The following is a 19,931-nucleotide window of genomic DNA, read 5'->3' as shown; positions in this document are numbered from 1 at the left end:
ACACACCTTTCCATTTACTGGCCATACTGACTGAATGTACTTGGTCTTGGTCTATTTCTAGATTCTCAATCTACATCCCGAGTGAAACCTTATTCCCTATTTAGTGCACTACGTTTGACCACGGTCCATAAGGCACTATATAGGGAATTTGGGACTTTCTGTTTGAAATATTGAGTGTTGTGTCTGCAGTGTGGACTAACTCTCAACCCCCTGTCCTGTGCTCTGTGGTCTAACTCTCAACCCCCTGTCCTGTGCTGTGTGGTCTAACTCTCAACCTCCTGTCCTGTGCTGTGTGGTCTAACTCCCAACCCCCTGTCCTGTGCTGTGTGGTCTAACTCTCAACCCCCTGTCCTGTGCTGTGTGGTCTAACTCTCAACCCCCTGTCCTGTGCTGTGTGGTCTAACTATCAACCTCCTGTCCTGTGCTGTGTGGTCTAACTCTCAACCTCCTGTCCTGTGCTGTGTGGTCTAACTCTCAACCCTCTGTCCTGTGCTGTGTGGTCTAACTCTCAACCCCCTGTCCTGTGCTGTGTGGTCTAACTCTCAACCCCCTGTCCTGTGCTGTGTGGTCTAACTCTCAACCCCCTGTCCTGTGCTGTGTGGTCTAACTCTCAACCCCCTGTCCTGTGCTGTGGGGTCTAACTCTCAACCCCTGTCCTGTGCTGTGTGGTCTAACTCTCAACCCCCTGTCCTGTGCTGTGTGGTCTAACTCTCAACCCCCTGTCCTGAGCTGTGTGGTCTAACTCTCAACCCCCTGTCCTGTGCTGTGTGGTCTAACTCTCAACCCCCTGTCCTGTGCTGTGTGGTCTAACTCTCAACCCCCTGTCCTGTGCTGTGTGGTCTAACTCTCAACCCCCTGTCCTGTGCTGTGTGTAGATCCTGGATGAGGTGGAGAGGCGGAGGGGGATCTCTGCAGCCCTGGTCTACCCCTTCATGAGGAGTCTGATGGAGTCACCCTTCCCAGCGCCGGGGAAGACCATCAAAGTCAAGACCTTCCTGCCTGGAGCAGGGAATGAGGTTGGAGACACATCAGCCCTTGGTTACTAAGGTTCCATCAAAGACGGATGATGCATGAAGATAATGCAATGTATGCTTAATTGAGCATGACCTGTGATCTCTGTAAATGTATGATTGGTTGTGACCCCAAGTGGTGTTCTCCTCCCCAGGTCATTGAGCTGAGACGGCCCATGGACTCCAGACTGGAGCATGTAGACTTTGACAGTCTCTTTAGCTGCCTGAGCGTGCGTCAGGTGGTGCAGGTCTTCGCCTCCCTGCTGCTGGAGCGCAGAGTCATCTTTGTGGCTGATAAACTCAGGTGAGCAGCAAGACTCTTATTGTTAGTAACCCTTCTAGTAATAAGTAAAGATGGAGAGAGAACTGAATCACCTACTCATGGGAAGCTGTCCCTGACTAATGGTCATGCCCTGTTACAGGCAGGTGGGGGTTGTTTAAACTTGTAGTTGTTAGATGATGGTTACTTGTGCCAAGTGAAATGCTCAATAATACCTTTAGTGGCAGTGTTTTGTTAAGGTAGTTCCGAAACGCTAAGGGCTGTTGTCATTGTTAGATAATGATTGAAAGTACAGTATTTACAGAGAACTGATACGTAGAGCTCTCAACGCCTGCTCATATTGTAGTGTAAGGTTATCGCCTGACAAAGATCTTAACCCTTCGATATTAGGCTATAAATAGTACAAATAGTTCCTAGAATACTTCATCCTTGTCACACATGGTGGCTAGGAGTGAGATCAATTACTGTCTAGGATTACGGTGTATGTTAGCAAATATTTCCCTCCACAGTTATCTCTGAAGTCCACTGTCTTTTTCTGCAGTGAATTCACCTATTCTAACCCCATTACAATAACATCTGCCTTACATGAGAGGGATTTTATCTCATGCTCTTGTACATTTTCCCTTTTCTGTTTACGTTCACACAGAGGCCTGACTGTTTTTCTCAGACCCACATTGCTGAGCTCAGGGATCCTCTATCTGTATCTTTCTGGACATGTGGCTATACAGTACAGACTGACTATGATACCGTCATCATAACACTGTTTCACATGTCTTGGTGCATTTCCTCTCACAGAGATGACATATCCTGAACTTTAAAGAAGGACTAACTTCAAAGAGAGATCATTGACATAGTATGTATAACAGTTCCAATAGTGGGGATTGCCCTGCCACTCTGCCAGTGCACTCTGGCTCACCCTAACTGTTGATGGCAGATTTAATTCCTCAGTCGAGCTGCTTGCCATTCACCCAATCTGCACGGCAAATAGCAGCCTTCTACTGTGGGTTTGTCAGTTGGTGCTTAACGGGTTTAGCACGTGGGGACATCGTTAGAGCTGTTAAATTAATTCTCCCTGCATGTACTCACAACTGATGTGGTTCCAGAAGTGGGTCATCTCTCTGCCGGGGGCCACTGTCCAACCCCGGCAGTCAGGGTGGGGTGGGGTGGTGCAGATAACATGGAGCTAGGGGTCTCCAAGGAGCCAGAGTCCCACCAGGCAGCAATCTGCCCCTGGCTATAGGACAGCACTCTGGGCTGAGGGGCTCTGTTAGAGGGGGGCAGTTTGTGTTGAACGGTAATCTCTACACATCAGAGGACAGTTTAAACAAACATCAGTGGGGGCAGTGACTGTGAGGGGAAGGAATGTACTTCCTGTGTGCAGCGACTCTCCACTCTGATCTATGGCTTCACTGTCACTGTGTGACTGATGGCGCCATGTTCCCTCCCTGGTCCCTGCCTGGCCTGTTTACGACAGCCCTCTCTCTACCCAGGGGGACTCAGAGAAAGCTGTTTCTGTCGTCACTCTGCCGTTTGAGACAACGACTCCCGGGTACATGTCAGTTTGCACATCACCCAAAGATTGTTAATCAGTCACCCATTTCTAAGGGCTCTTGTGAACAGCAGCAAGGACTTGAGAGCTGTATCGAATAGTCTGTGTCTGAGGTACTGTTAGTGAACAACACTGAAAATCAACACCATGAGTCTTGACAGATGACAGTACTACAGACTACAGTACCACAGACTACGGTACTACAAACTACAGTACTACAAACTATAGTACAACAGACTACAGTCCTGCTCAATGTTAGAACTTCATTGAAAACCATATACTGTTACTTATCATAAAACCTGCTTTGTATCAACACAATGACATACTTCACCATTCAGGTCTTATTCAGGTTCTGAATAAAGGCAAAACAATATGTTTTCATTGTGGATTAGCGTCACAAACCAACCAGTCCTTTCTGTGTGTGTCTAACTGGACTTAGTCTCCAGGGCTCACACCCAGAACCACAACAGATAGAGCTCTAAGCTGCCAGAGTGCCCCAGAACACGTACCAGACCCCTTGTGTCTCAGTTCCCATTGAAAACAGGATTCAAGGAGCCACTCTGGGCGTCATTGGGCCGTGTTGGGGAGAAGGGAGAGACCCTCCACTGACTTCCCTGGTAAAAGGGTCTGATCCCATGGGAGACAGAGAACGCAATTCAATCCCAGAAATCCCTTCCAACACAACATGATGTATGTCTGGGTGTAATCTATATCCAATAGGAGAAGGACCTGAGGGAGGGAAAACACCGAACAGGCCATGTTAGGCAATGTGTCTCCACTGGGTTGTACTGTGGTAAGACTTGATATATAAGTATTATTTTTAAACCAGGTGGTTCAAGCCCTGAATGCTGATTGGCTGAAAGCCATGTTATATCACACTGTATACCATGGGTATGACAAAAATAATACTATTTACTGGTTTAATTATGTTGGTAACCAGTTAATAATTGCAATAAGGCACCTTGGGGGTTTGTGTTATATGGCCAATATATCATGGCTAAGGGCTGTATCCAGGCACTCTGCATTGCGTCGTGCTTAAGGACAGCCCTTAGCCATGGTATATTGGCCATATCCCACCCACCACTTATGCTAAGACAGAGGTTGGCAGAATGGCTGTACCGACTTCAAACGAGTCCCAAGACGTTTGTGGGGGTTGTAGAGTCAAATGGAGAACACCATCATGTTCCTGAGAGTCTCATCTTTCCACAGAGAGTTTTGTAGGCCAAACCGTTCGGACGCTACAGACGATTTTGTAAGAAGACCGATTTTTATGACGTCTCATGGTCTGAAAACCCCCTGCTAGCTCTGTCACCTTTCATTGCAGATGCGGAAGTGCGACATAGACGGATGCAGTGGATCCAATGCAGAACAACATATCTCTAGCTTGAACGGACTATTTTGAATGTTTTTATTCATAGTATTATGCTAATTAGACATAGGCCTTAGGTTTTTTAAAAATGTTTATCTGACTCCATTTGATATTATGGTAAAATCATGTGCAATCAAGTATTATGTGTTTAGCCGACTAAGATCAAGAAATGGTCACGAGAAGTGAATTTCAAAGCATGTATGCTATTATTTATTTACTTTAAAAATGTATGAAATTACATACAAGGCATGAAGCTTAAGTTACAAGGCAATACTGACCCTTTGGCATTGCCTTGGGCCATTTTCCATGCGGCGAGTAAATTAGGGCCAAGCCTACGGGGTTACATGGACTGTTGCATTAACCATTTATTTGTACTGTAGGCTGTGTAGGACTTGCTTAAGAGGTCACAACGGGTCGTTTGCCAAAAGCAAGCGTCTTTGTATGTATAAAAATGCTTTATATCAGACATGTTGCTGCTTATCTGTGACATCAAACAGCGAGACAGACAGTTACTCAGAACTGATGATGATTAACCAGCAAATGGCTGCTGTAATAACAACTTTGATGCCTAATTACATGAATTCATCATCGGTTACATCAGACTGTAATTGCTTAAACAGATTTACCTGAAGGCTCTGTGCTGGGATTGCTGCAGTGCTCATAATGTAAACATCATCTTCCAGTTATTATGGGTCTAGGACAGAGAAGGGTTACCACCACAGAGAGAGTGTTGGCTTGTTTGATCTGCCTCTCAGTGGGTCTAAATGGGCGGGTCTCAACTTCTTCCCTGCCATTCCTCCATTGTTAGGGCTTGCCTGTGGGCTAGATTCAAAATATACAGGTTAAGACAAGAGGATTCTAATATCCCAGAACTCTTTGCAATTCATGTGACCAGCATTGCTAGTTAGCAACGGCGCTAGTAGATATCAATGGAGCTGTTTCCATGCATTTGTTTATTTTCGAACGCTTTTGTATAGAATGACTTTGTTGTCTTAACCTTCCCATCTTCAACCTAGCCTGTGGGTGTAGAGGTGATTGAATCACTTCTCTTTTTTTGGCCAATCTGATAATATGGAGGTCGTTTCCGATTAATGAGGTTCTTTAATAAGTCAATGTTTCTATTATATTTGCTGAGCGGCCCACAGTAGAACAGACAGGGGATTGGGAGGAGGTAGTGTGTGTATGAGTGGGAGAAAGATGGAGGGTAAGGGGGAGAAGGAAAGAGCGGGGGTGCAGAGCGAGAGCAAAATACCGCCTCTGAAAGCTTTTCTCATGGTCATGGTGAATTAATCAGGCTCTTGTTTTCTGAGAGGAAGAAGGAAGGCTGTTTTCTGTACCTCGTTTCCCCTTACACCGCTCCCTGTGACATCAGAAAACTTCAAACTAACACATGGTAGTCACCAGATGTATTGCATTTTTATTAGTTTAAAATCCTCCATTCAAACCCCATTCATAATCTTCTTCTACCACCTGTTGAAATGACTGGGGTTTGCATTAGATTCAGGAAGAGCCCATTGCTCCAGACTCCAGTATCCAGCAGCAGCCATATAATATGGTGTGTGTCTGTAACCCCAGTCTGTTAAAGTGAGCCACTGTAGGTAGCTACAGTGTACCACTCTAATCTGGGAACAAGCTGTACAGTTTATTTAGTCCCTTATTACTCCTGAACACGGTTGTATCACACGGAGCAATGCTGTCACCGCACCTAACAACCTGCAACAACTTAACACTTTCCCCGTGTGTATTTCTAACGCCCAAAGGTGGAGTGGATGAACACAGTGGAAACATACTGTATCTAAAATGTTGCTGTGAGACTGAAGAGGGAAACTCAGAAGATGGAAAGCATCTGACTTTCCCATAATTATTATTATTATTATTATTATTATTATATACACACACACTGCAATGCTGCCCACAAGAAGCATTGGAATCAATAGGCTTGAATAGGACCATATGTAGGGTTGCCCAAGGGAAGCCTGGTCTTACTGTTCAACAGCTTCCACTACAACTGTTCATACCAGGGAGTCCAAGCCTAGGCCGTGATGGGAACTTGAGATCCTTATGGAGAGGAAGTGAGGAAAAGACATTGGAGCTCTATGTGAATACTAAGCATTCTACTAGATGCACCAATGAGCAGTATGCACACACTCATTCATCCTTCGCACCATTGCTTAATTTGAGCCGGATCCTAATAAAAGCGATCAAAGTTAATTCGTCATGTGAAAAAGTAGATTTTCAGCCCGGGCCTGATATTCGAGTTGATTCAGGTTGGGCCGGCCTGGGTTTATGTTTGAGACCAACGCGTGGTCATGGCTGTGTGAGAAGCACGCCTGTATCTCTCACAGAACTAGAATGAGATTCACGTTCTATGATCTCTCTCTGCAACTCTCATCTCTCCAGCGTTGCACTTCATCATTTATTTCCTTATAGAATCATAGCCGTGCGAAGGGTTCTGGAGGAGCTGCAGCACCCCTGATACATTTAAATACATTTGGCAAAGTTATAGAGTTACTGCTGTCTGTTCAGAAAGAAATGAAACAATTCAGAATAGCCTAGTACACCATGAGAGAGCCTGTGATTTAGCCACAGAAGATCATTATCTTATTTGAACAACTTAACTAGCTATGGATTGTGTGTAGCCAATAACAAGGGATAGCCTAAATCTGTCAGTGAACAGCATGCAGATAAAAAGGCAATATTTAAAATACAATTGCAGGAAAACAGGTTGGAAAGCAAATGGTTCCTGCTGTAAAGAGAAGACTCTAATCTGTTTGCTGTAGGCTACCAACATTCCAAACTTCCAAATATCGTCAAAAGAGATAAAACAAAAGAGAGTGAGCTTTGTGGGCTTTTGGCACAAATCACCAGCCAGTGAGCTGCACATCATTGGGTGAGTCAGTGAAACTGGAAAGCATTTTTAGGACTATCATTTCCTCTTCACATTGTAACCTACAATATGTGTCTCCACACACCTATGCCTAGACTATTGATGGATTCAAGACAAGTGTAACGCTCATAGTCAGTGGAAGGAAGAGTGGACCAAAGTGCAGCGTGGAAAGTGTTCATGATATTTATTTACAAGAAACACTCAAACAAAAATAACAAATCCAAAAACGAAAGCGAACAGTTCCGTCAGGCACAGACATCAAACAGAAAATAACACCTCACAAAACCCAAAGGGAAAAACACAACTTATATATGATCCCCAATCAGAGACAACGATAGACAGCTGCCTCTGATTGGGAACCACACTCTGCAAAACAACAAAGAAATAGAAAACACAGATTTTCCCACCCGAGTCACACCCTGACCTAACCAAACATAGAGAATAAATAAGGATCTCTAAGGTCAGGACAGACAAGGTTGTTTTTATTGATCTCACTGTGTCAGTGTCAAAGTATACTGTCATTTTGACCATTTGTACGGTATTAAAAAAGATTCTGCCAAATTCTCCAGTCATGTAAAATGATGCAGAATTGCATGAAATGCGTTTATAAAAAGCAAAAAAAATGTGCAGACCCTAGGCTACTAAAAATGTTCTCCATGTGTGCAACTTCTGTAAGTGCCTCTGCTCTACTTTTATATACCACTACGCAAATGCAATGATCTGCATGCAGTGCTTTATTAAAGGGGATTTATCTCTCATGCATTCTGGTACATCAGAGCTCCCCAGGTTACCCCCCTCTCACACTAACTTTTTTGTTCCGCTACCTCCCGATTTACAAATTAAGCACTGATTCTCACCCAGAAAAATATGTATGTGCTTCAGTATGAGGAGCTGTTAGTCAACAGCTGTACTGATGCTCCTGCCAGGGACTGTGTTTGTCCTGGGCTGAAATGGGCCCGTCTGGGATTGTGGACAGTGCTGCTGACGCTGGGACTCTCCATCCTGCACCTGTGAGTTTGGCAGAGTAAGCCTCTCTATCCTGAGAGTTTCCTGGGAATCTGCATGGTCAGCCACAGACAGACCCAGGACAACCATTCCCGATCTGACATGCTTATATAACCCCAAATGCAATATATCACAAAGCAAAGTAAGTATCCTCTAAACTTAAGTGGATGGTTATGCGGATATGGTTTTGTTATGACCTGGTCTGTAAAGGTCTGCCATTCCTTTGCGCTTTAGAATGTGTTCCAAATAGCACCATTTTCCCTATGTAGTGCACTACTGCCCATATTGGCTCTGGCCAAATGTTGTGCAATATATAAGGAATAGAGTGCCATTTGGCACGCACCCTTAGAGAGTTGACTGGCAGCTCTGGGCAGAGATTGTGTTTTTATTGCAAGTTCATCATTTCCCATGAGTGTTTCCCTCAGGACTGAGTGTGTAAGTGATACTCATGGTATCAGTCCTCTCCTCTGCAGCGCTTGCTCTGTCTTGCCTGTGGCTGAGGTTCTGAGAGCTGCACCCCATCACTCCCTGGTGGAACATGTCAAACCCCGGAGACTGGATCTGTTCAAAAGGATCAGCTCCTTCTGCAAATACAACTCAGACAGTGAAACTGAGACTGCTTTCTGCTCCATGTTATGATGGGTCAATAAGAAACCTGAACAGACCATGGGGCTGTAGTTTTTGAGCCATGTAGATACTGGTCTCGCTTTACAGTGTTCGTTAACTATAATAGCTTGCCATTTTACTCATAGATCTATTCACAGTAAACTGTACCAAAACAAGATAAAGGTTCCGTCAAGGAGAGGCTGTACTGTATGCACATCAATATTGACGTGATAGAGCGTGGACACTTACCTGTATATGTAGTGGGAGTACTGTGTGTTTGGTAGGATGTGCCCTCTGCTGTTGAAGAGAACAACTATAGACAACATTCCTTATTAACAGTGCATTCATCTTCAGTGGAGTGTTTGATCCCCAATGATTTAGAGTTGTGGTATCTGTGTGTTTCTGATGGGCCTCATGGCTTATTTCCCCTCTCGATCTGTGTGTACATGGACTGTATGGAGTGCAGGGGGGACAGAGGGGAGGAGGGTCGGCCACTGTCAACAAACTTGGGACCGTGAGAAAGATGACATACTATTTGTGATTTTGTGTTAAGCCACAGCTGTCAGAATTCACCAGCGGTAAGGGTGCTGTTTTGGGTAATATCAAATGGATTCAAGTGTTAAACTATTGTAACACACCCAACCCGTCTGAGGGTGAGGGAGTGGACCTACTGTGTGTGTTGCCACAGTGGCAGTGCCTAGTGTAATCAGCCTGCCAGATGTTTATAGAGCAGGTCTTAGCTGTGGGCTGTGTAGTTAAGGGTGTTACACTGTCAGTGGAAGAGGTGGAAACGTAACAGATTAAAGCTTTTGAATGGTTGCCATGGGTGAACCTGTCTGCTGCTCCCAGTGCTGTAAAGTACTTAAGTAAAAATACTTGAAGGTACTACTTAAGTCGTTTAAAAAAAAATAATTATGTACTTAACTTTACTATTTATATTTTGGACAACTTTTACTTCACTACATTCCTAAAGAAAATAATGTACTTTTTACTCCATACATTTTCCCTGACAACAAAAGTACTCATTACATTTTGAATGCTTAGCAAGATAGGAAAATGGTCCACTTATCAAGAGAACAACCCTGGTCATCCCTACTGTCTCTGATCTGGTGGACTCACTGAACACATGCTTCGTTTATAAATGATGTGTTGGGGTGTGCCTCTGGCTATCCGTAAATAAAATGTCAAACAGAAAATGGTGCCTTCTGGTTTGCTTAATATAAGCAAATTTTAAACTATTTATACTTTTGATACTTAATTACTTAAGTATATTTAAACCCAAATACTTTTAGACTTTTACCCAAGTAGTATTTTACTGGGTGACTTTCACTTTTACTTGAGTCATTTTCTATTAAGGCATCTTTACTTTTACCCAAGTATGACATTTGGGTATTTTTCCCGCTACTGGCTGCTCCAATGGGAAGTCTTGTACAGACCTCTCTCTCCTGGCAGCTGAGTGTCAGGAGGAGGGATTTCTTTCTGCTCTATCCTTTCCTGTCTTTTTCTTCTTTTCTTCTGTTGTTGGAGAGAAAGAACAGCCTGTTGAGAATGGATTTCAGACTTAAAATGATTAGATATAGTGATTATATATGTCTATGGTTGTCTGTCCTTAGACCAACTGGAGGAAGGAACACGGTGTTAAGCCAGGGTACATAGCCACACTGGTTCGCCTCACATATACAAAAGTAATTGTTTCAAGGAAAATAGGATCAGGTTGTTGTTTGGTTTGGACATTGGAAAGACTGGTTCACTTATGACGTTAAGCAATACGCTCTCATTCGGCTCTCTTCTTGATATTAGAGGCAGATAATGATGAACTTTAAACAAATCTCAATAAGCTTTTATTCTGTGCTTTATAGAGGAATGTGAGGGTCCACATTTTTGTTGCATCTGTTTGTTGTTCTTTGTCCGCTGCTGGCTGTTGTTTTAGGAGTATTCAGGGTTCACTTCAAAACACAATCCACCACTCCCTTTCAAAGGTCAGGATAATGTGGGCAATCTGATGGAAAATCTGGCATCCCCATGTTTTCCCCTAACAATGTTCATATCTGGTTTTACTGATGGGCCCCCTGCAGTTCTGTGTTGTGAGTGTAAAGGTGAGTGATGTTGTCTGTCACTCTCCCCGGTAGTACCCTGTCCAGCTGTATATGATGTTGACTGTCCCCATAGAGATCTTAAAATGATTAGATATAGTGATTATATATGTAATTCTATGGTTGTCTGTCTCCCTCTATGCAGTACCCTGTCCAGCTGTATATGATGTTGACTGTCCCCATAGAGATCTTAAAATGATTAGATATAGTGATTCTATATGTAATTCTATGGTTGTCTGTCTCCCTCTGTCTCCAGCTGTATCTGATGTTGACTGTCCCCATAGAGATCTTAAAATGATTAGATATAGTGATTCTATATGTAATTCTATGGTTGTCTGTCTCCCTCCAGTACCCTGTCCAGCTGTATCTGATGTTGACTGTATCTTAAAATGATTGATATAGTGTTGTCTGTCTCCCCTCTCTGCAGTACCCTGTCCAGCTGTATATGATGTTGACTGTCCCCATAGAGATCTTAAAATGATTAGATATAGTGATTCTATATGTAATTCTATGGTTGTCTGTCTGTCTCCAGCTGTATCTGATGTTGACTGTCCCCATAGAGATCTTAAAATGATTAGATATAGTGATTCTATAGTAATTCTACGGTAGTACCCTGTCCAGCTGTATCTGATGTTGACTGTCCCCATAGAGATCTTAAAATGATTAGATATAGTGATTCTATATGTAATTCTATGGTTGTCTGTCTCCCTCTCTGCAGTACCCTGTCCAGCTGTATCTGATGTTGACTGTCCCCATAGAGATCTTAAAATGATTAGATATAGTGATTCTATATGTAATTCTATGGTTGTCTGTCTCCCTCTCTGCAGTACCCTGTCCAGCTGTATCTGATGTTGACTGTCCCCATAGAGATCTTAAAATGATTAGATATAGTGATTCTATATGTAATTCTATGGTTGTCTGTCTCCCTCCCCGGTAGTACCCTGTCCAGCTGTATCTGATGTTGACTGTCCCCATAGAGATCTTAAAATGATTAGATATAGTGATTCTATATGTAATTCTATGGTTGTCTGTCTCCCTCCCCGGTAGTACCCTGTCCAGCTGGTTGTCTGTCTGACCCATAGAGATCTTAAAATGATTAGATATAGTGATTCTATATGTAATTCCGGTAGTACCCTGTCCAGCTGTATCTGATGTTGACTGTCCCCATAGAGATCTTAAAATGATTAGATATAGTGATTCTATATGTAATTCTATGGTTGTCTGTCTCCCTCCCCGGTAGTACCCTGTCCAGCTGTATCTGATGTTGACTGTCCCCATAGAGATCTTAAAATGATTAGATATAGTGATTCTATGGTTGTCTGTCTCCTCCCCGGTAGTACCCTGTCCAGCTGTATCTGATGTTGACTGTCCCCATAGAGATCTTAAAATGATTGATATAGTGATTCTATATGTAATTCTATGGTTGTCTGTCTCCCTCCCTGTATCTGATGTTGGTAGTACCCTGTCCAGCTGTATCTGATGTTGACTGTCCCCATAGAGATCTTAAAATGATTAGATATAGTGATTCTATATGTAATTCTATGGTTGTCTGTCTCTGATGTTGACTGTCCCCATAGAGATCCTCTCTGTAGTACCCTGTCCAGCTGTATCTGATGTTGACTGTCCCCATAGAGATCTTAAAATGATTAGATATAGTGATTCTATATGTAATTCTATGGTTGTCTGTCACTCTCCCCGGTAGTACCCTGTCCAGCTGTATCTGATGTTGTCTGTCTCCCTCCCCGGTAATACCCTGTCCAGCTGTATCTGATGTTGACTGTCCCCATAGAGATCTTAAAATGATTAGATATAGTGATTCTATATGTAATTCTATGGTTGTCTGTCTCCCTCCCCGGTAGTACCCTGTCCAGCTGTAGAGATCTTAAAATGATTGTTGTCTGTAATTCTATGGTTGTCTGTCTCCCCCGGTAGTACCCTGTCCAGCTGTATCTGATGTTGACTGTCCCCATAGAGATCTTAAAATGATTAGATATAGTGATTCTATATGTAATTCTATGGTTGTCTGTCTCTGTCTCCCCCGGTAGTACCCTGTCCAGCTGTATCCATGTTGCTGTATCTTAAAATGATTAGATATAGTGTTGTCTGTCTGTCTCCTCCCCCGGTAGTACCCTGTCCAGCTGTATCTGATGTTGACTGTCCCCATAGAGATCTTAAAAATGATTAGATATAGTGATTCTATATGTAATTTTATGGTTGTCTGTCTCCTCCCCGGTAGTACCCTGTCCAGCTGTATCTGATGTTGACTGTCCCCATAGAGATCTTAAAAATGATTAGATATAGTGATTCTGTATCTATGTAATAGAGATCTTAAAATGATTAGATATTGATTCTGTCTCCTCCCCGGTAGTACCCTGTCCAGCTGTATCTGATGTTGACTGTCCCCATAGAGATCTTAAAATGATTAGATATAGTGATTCTATATGTAATTCTATGGTTGTCTGTCTCCCTCCCCGGTAGTACCCTGTCCAGCTGTATCTGATGTTGACTGTCCCCATAGAGATCTTAAAATGATTAGATATAGTGATTCTATATGTAATTCTATGGTTGTCTGTCTCCCTCTCTGCAGTACCCTGTCCAGCTGTATCTGATGTTGACTGTCCCCATAGAGATCTTAAAATGATTAGATATAGTGATTCTATATGTAATTCTATGGTTGTCTGTCTCCCTCTCTGCAGTACCCTGTCCAGCTGTATATGATGTTGACTGTCCCCATAGAGATCTTAAAATGATTAGATATAGTGATTCTATATGTAATTCTATGGTTGTCTGTCTCCCTCTCTGCAGTACCCTGTCCAGCTGTATGCACGCGGTGGTGGCTCTGCTCTATCCCTTCTCCTGGCAGCACACCTTCATCCCCGTCCTGCCTGCCTCCATGGTGGACATCGTCTGCTGCCCCACGCCCTTCCTGGTGGGGCTCCTGTCCAGCTCACTGCCCAAACTCAAAGACCTGCCTGTGGAAGAGGTTGGTACTTCATTTTCTCCATCTCTCTCTCTCAGGCTTTTCATCTTTATCTCCCACTGTCTTGCTTTTCTTAGACCAGGTTTAATGTATTGGCTCTATTAATTTCCTCCTCATTCTGCACCTCTGATTTTGTTAGCTTGAGGCTACAGATTAGAGGCTATTCCACTGTCACATTCCATCTCTCTGTTAGACACTGGGCTAGGGAGTGGCCTTCCTGTTACTGGTCAGCAGTATAACGCCCACAACAACCTACAGTATATTACACAGTCAATTACCCTGCTTGTTTTCATTAAACATTTACCCAATGAGGGACTTATATTTCTGAAGAGAATTGCGTAGGTATGTTGATCCTCTTGGCTGATTGGTGCAGCCATGGGACAGATTCAGAAGCATCCGGATATACAGTAACTGGGACATCTCACGAGACAGCTATCATGGTGCTCCTCCCAACCTCCCTCAGAGACCCAGGACCACCCCTGGGTCCAGGATGAAACCACACTCTCTGGATGACTGTCACAGGCTTCTTTGAAAGAATGCTGGACCTTCCAGTGATTCAGAGCAATTTTACCCTCAAACGTTTTTTTTAACGTTTATTCATTTAAGCATTCATACCAGAAATCGTTCTAAATCAGCCTCATGTTAAATTCACAGTCACATATTGAGCAATAGCATTCTGTTTTTGAAAGATCGGGTCAGACTTGAATTCTCTCAGAGCGCTGAGTGTAATATGACCCGTTTCCTCTGTTTTGCTGCCATGGACACTGTAGGCTCCCAGTATTCAGTATTGGAATTCAAGCCATGAGCTTCCTAGTATTGAGCTGTCAGAGTCCACACACAGTGTGAGGCCTGCTATAGCTATAATTGCCTGTTCAGTGCTGTCCAGCAGTCTCGCTGTGGTCAAAGCCTGACAGGACGTTGACCTGCAGCAGTTTTGTCACCAATTACAGAGGGAGGAGGGAAAGAAGACGTGTCTGCTTCTCTGCTCTCCCAGCTGGACAGTTCTGCTCTGTTCTGCGGCATTCTTGGAACGGAGCGCTGATTTGCCAAGGCAGTGTGGAAAGAGGGGTAAATCACTTGAATCCGTCCTTGTTAAAGTAGCAACAACTCCTCCAGCCTCAACGTGCTGTAGTGTGGCTGACCCTGACCTAAACCCCCCAGTGAATGTGGCCTTGGCAGTTGGCAGCTGCTGCAGCCTGCAGGGCCCATGCCAGGGCAGCCTCAGCCCTCAGCTCTGGGGTCCTGGCCCCAGTAGGGAGGGAGAGAGGGAGGTTCTGGCTCTCAATAAAAGCCTGGCAGGAGAAGCCATCAGGCCTCGTAAAGTCCAGCTCTCTGCTATAACACAGTTAGTCCGAGTCAGCAGCATCTGCCCTCAGCCCATGGTATGAGTGAAAAGACCATCTTACCCTGTCTGTCATATTTAACACAAGGCTTTTAATGGCCTGGCAACAGTATCTGTTGTCTGTTTACATTTGTCTTGATGTTGCTGATCGACTCAATTCAAATTCCCTAAGTATCTTTCGCTGCTTTTAAAGATCTCGTTTTAACACTGGTATAACACTTCCAACTTCTGGAAGAGCTCGTCTTTCTCTTGATGGAGAGTTTGATTTATTTGTAGAGGGCATTGGTATTCACTTTAAGCCACTGTATGCACATGGAAGAAGCCTGGATTTGATTGAAGATTCCTAAATGTGATTGACCACCTTGATTCTGTCTAATGTAGCAACATTTTAAATAGTTTTCTTTTTTTTACATTGGATAAAGGTAGAGCCTCTGCGGTAGAAAATGGTATATCATACACTGCAGTTGTGGAACAATGGGAAAGTAATTCTGCTTTGAAAGTTGATAAACTTGTAACCCCACTTTTGAGAAAATGGCCCTTGAATGTTTTGGTACACCTACTGGAGAGCTCTCCTTTGTCTATACCCATTCAGCATTGTTCACACCCTCTTCTTAATCCTTAACCGCACTCATCTCTTTAAGGATTCACATGTGAGACCATGTGCTAAACAGAGTGACTAGGTTAGTGAACAACCAAAGATTTCATGACTAAAAGTGATAAAAGTAGTAGCCTACACACAAAAATGACTTCCAGGTAAAAATACACTTTATGTAGTCCTTGGCCTATATCCTAATCTGACTTTGGTGCAGGTCATGTTGTTCTTCTGGTAAACACACACATGTACAGGATACAGAAAGTGTAAACGATTCAGTGAAATGGTTACTTGCATAGTAGCAATATCAAAAACAGAGAGTGTCCAGATAAAAATATTTTAGAATTATTAGATGACACTTACCCGACACACTTGTCTAAATTGATGGGTCATGTGAAGGAAATGCTATAACCACCCCCCAGCCACATCTAGCTAAGTGGATGGGTCACTATTGTCTAGAAATACAATAGATGGCCGCAATCACCCCCAGACACACCTGGCTAGCTTGATGGGTCATGTAATCATCTGGTGAAGTTTGTTTGTTTGTTTGTTTAGACATGTAGCTATCTAGCTCAACAATGAACCGGAATAATCCCAACTCATACTACTACCAATACAAACATTCTCATAGCCTTAGTATGAATCTGCAGCTAGCTTAAGTTAACCAACTAGGTTCAATGTTAGCTAGCTAACATTAGGCTATAACTAATAATGCAAATGGTTTTGTGATTCAAATAATATTACTATACCTATCATACATGTAACGTTAGATAGCGAGCCAGCAAGCTAACTCTCGCTAGCTAGCGAACAGTATGCTTTAACTTGCAATGAAAACTAATTTATGACAAAATTAGAAATGTATAATATCTGAAGATGTAGCTATACTCTTACCTGTATACATGGATGAACGCTTCACGTCAGACTGGAACCATTTAACTCTGTTTTGTTTGTAGGTACATATTGTTTGGCCAGTATTGTGTCAAGTCACTCCGGTTGACACGGTGAACTACTTTCGGCCTGTGTAGAAAGTAGCCCATCACTTTTCCCAACTGATCTGTTGATAGCTCCCGCTAAATTCAGTGCATCAATGTTGTTGAGAAAAGTAGCATAACTTTTGCAGTTCTCGATGGCTAACCTTATATATTTCAAAAACGGTGAGGTAGAAAGGACTATCAACACATGCTGAACAGCTCAAGTTATAGACAGAAGCATGCTACACGTCAGACCAAACCAAACTCATCTCTCGGCATAGACTGTAAACTCTCCTTCCAGACTCATATCAAACATCTCCAATCGAAAATCAAATCAAGAGTCGGCTTTCTATTTCGCAACAAAGCCTCCTTCACTCACGCCGCCAAACTTACCCTAGTAAAACTGACTATCCTACCGATCCTCGACTTCGGCGATGTCATCTACAAAATTGCTTCCAACACTCTACTCAGCAAACTGGATGCAGTTTATCACAGTGCCATCCATTTTGTCACTAAAGCACCTTATACCACCCACCACTGCGACTTGTATGCTCTAGTCGGCTGACCCTCGCTACATATTCGTCGCCAGACCCACTGTCTCCAGGTCATCTACAAGTCCATGCTAGGTAAAGCTCCGCCTTATCTCAGTTCACTGGTCACGATAGCAACACCCATCCGTAGCACGCGCTCCAGCAGGTGTATCTCACTGATCATCCCTAAAGCCAACACCTCATTTCGCCGCCTTTCGTTCCAGTTCTCTGCTGCCTGTGACTGGAACGAATTGCAAAAATCGCTGAAGTTGGAGACTTTTATCTCCCTCACCAACTTCAAACATCTGCTATCTGAGCAGCTAACCGATCGCTGCAGCTGTACATAGTCTATCGGTAAATAGCCCACCCATTTTTACCTACCTCATCCCCATACTGTTTTTATTTATTTACTTTTCTGCTCTTTTGCACACCAATATCTCTACCTGTACATGACCATCTGATCATTTATCACTCCAGTGTTAATCTGCAAAATTGTAATTATTCGCCTACCTCCTCATGCCTTTTGCACACAATGTATATAGACTCCCCTTTTTTTTCTACTGTGTTATTGACTTGTTAATTGTTTACTCCATGTGTAACTCTGTGTTGTCTGTTCACACTGCTATGCTTTATCTTGGCCAGGTCGCAGTTGCAAATGAGAACTTGTTCTCAACTAGCCTACCTGGTTAAATAAAGGTGAAATAAAACAAATAAATAAATAAAATAAATGTACAGCCCATCCATTATCTCAGCCAATCATGGCTAGCAGGATGGCTCCTGTCTTTTTCCGTGGCTAAACCAACTAGGCTTGTAATTTAACCATTTTATTTGTATTTACATATGGAATACAAGTTTGTTATGAAGGCACATGAAAGTGCACATGTTCCAGAAGGCATTTCTGACAATAAACTAATTTTGATAAATAATGAATGTTTATGTTCAAATGCCTCTCCTGTCAAGTAGTGACGTGCGACATACGTTTCCTGAAATGTTTATTTTGCAGGCTTTGATGGTGGACCTGGGAACTGACCGCTTCCTCAGACAGGTTGGTCTCAAATCTCCAGTACCTCACCGTAACAAAGACCAGAACGTTTATTGTAATATAACATGGACTAATCTTTTGATATTCTTGTTTATTGTCGCTAATTTAATTGTTATTCGTGTGTATAGATGGATGATGAGGCCTCGCTGTTGCCACGGAAACTCCAGTCTGCTCTTGAGCTAACTCTGGAGCAGAGGAACGACATCATCAATCAAGACTCTGACAGCGAGTCAGACGAAGGTGAACGAGGGACACATCATCACTCTCTACTAAACCAGATGTTACGAGTGTAAATTAGGACAACAGAGCACTGGCCATGTTTCAACCCTGTGAACAAGAACATGTACAGCACATGTCTGGGAGAAATATACTGTCTGTGGAGTGATGAGAACTCCTGGAATGGGTGATTCACCTCACTGAATTGGTTACTTGTGTTCAGAATGTTGTGTTTGTTTAATGTTACGTATAAATACACAATATCAGATAACTCTTGTGTCATTCCCACAAATGTTATAGGCCCTACTTGATTTTCAAGCACAATTCTCAAGCATGTAGTTTGTATTGCTTCTTTCTAGATGTATTGAACATGTATTAAGTGTGTTTCAGTTTCAGCATCATAATACTAACCTATCCTGTTTCGTCTGTTTCTGTAGAGTGTAACTCCTTGAACAGCCTGGTGTCGGAGGCCTTCATCCGTTTCTTTCTGGAAACCATCGGCCACTACTCCCTGTTCCTCACCCAGAGCGAGCGAGGAGAACGCAGTTTCCAGCGCGAGGCCTTCCGCAAGTCTGTGGCCTCCAAGAGCATCCGTCGCTTCCTGGGGGTCTTCATGGAGTCCCAGATGTTTGCTGGGTTCATCCAAGACCGGGAGCTGCGGAAATGCCGGGCCAAAGGTGGAGCAAACCTACAATGACCCTGTTAATCCACCCTACACAACAATCTGTAATATTATGGTCCTGTCTACTTGTTAAGAGATAATAACGTTATGTGTGTCCTGTCCTCTTAAAATGGATTCATTGTAGTTTATCATAATACAAATAATATGTAAACTGTAAATGCTCTTTAGAGGTAGGCTCTGCCACCCCTCACTTTTCTGCCAAAGTAGTCCAAAATCCCTAAAGGGATCTTCTCAAACCTGTGCTGGTACGGCCCTCTGGTTGACTGCGGTTCCAGCTGGGTATTTAGTGCCATCTCCTGGCCACATAGTGAAGGGTATTTCACCCCATACCAAAACATGCTTTCTCTGATATACTGCACTGTAACATTACCCCACAATATAACATTAATAATGTTAATAATTATCAGTGGTGGAAAAAGTACCCAATTGTCATACTTGAGTAAAAGTATAGATACCTTAATAGAAAGTTACTCAAGTAAAAGTAAAAGTCACCCAGTAAAATACTACTTGAGTAAAAGTCTAAAAGTATTTGGTTCAAATGTAAATGTATCAAAAGTAAATGTAATTGCTAAAATATACTTAAGTATCAAAAGTAAAAGTATAAATCATTTTAAATTCCTTCTATTAAGCAAAGCAGGCGGCACCATTTTCTTGTTTTTAAAATGTATGGATAGCCCTGGGCACACTCAGACATAATTGACAAAAGATGCATTTGTGCTTAGTGAGTCCGCCAGATCAGATGCAGAAGGGATGACCATGTGTTGTCTTGATAAGTGT

At 42.9% G+C, this 19,931-nt stretch overlaps 1 protein-coding gene across 3 annotated transcripts in view; it reads left to right on the top strand.

Moving 5' to 3' along the window:
* LOC115112449 (DENN domain-containing protein 2B-like) overlaps positions 1-19,931 on the top strand; it is an 82,935-nt gene that overhangs the window by 61,388 nt on the left and 1,616 nt on the right. For 2 of the 3 annotated variants that reach the window (XM_065012021.1, XM_065012020.1), the window contains exons 13-18: positions 876-1,016; positions 1,166-1,314; positions 13,605-13,782; positions 18,218-18,259; positions 18,385-18,496; positions 18,910-19,149. In XM_065012021.1, the coding sequence (XP_064868093.1) occupies positions 876-1,016; positions 1,166-1,314; positions 13,605-13,782; positions 18,218-18,259; positions 18,385-18,496; positions 18,910-19,149 (862 nt within the window). Of the gene's footprint in view, positions 1-875; positions 1,017-1,165; positions 1,315-10,835; positions 10,873-13,604; positions 13,783-18,217; positions 18,260-18,384; positions 18,497-18,909; positions 19,150-19,931 lie in introns of those variants that run through there. The other variant, XM_065012022.1, reaches the window with a different exon arrangement.

The sequence above is a fragment of the Oncorhynchus nerka genome, linkage group LG27 (assembly GCF_034236695.1).
Source record: "Oncorhynchus nerka isolate Pitt River linkage group LG27, Oner_Uvic_2.0, whole genome shotgun sequence".
NCBI classification, from domain to species: domain Eukaryota; kingdom Metazoa; phylum Chordata; class Actinopteri; order Salmoniformes; family Salmonidae; genus Oncorhynchus; species Oncorhynchus nerka.
This window is presented reverse-complemented; position numbering and strand designations above follow the sequence as displayed.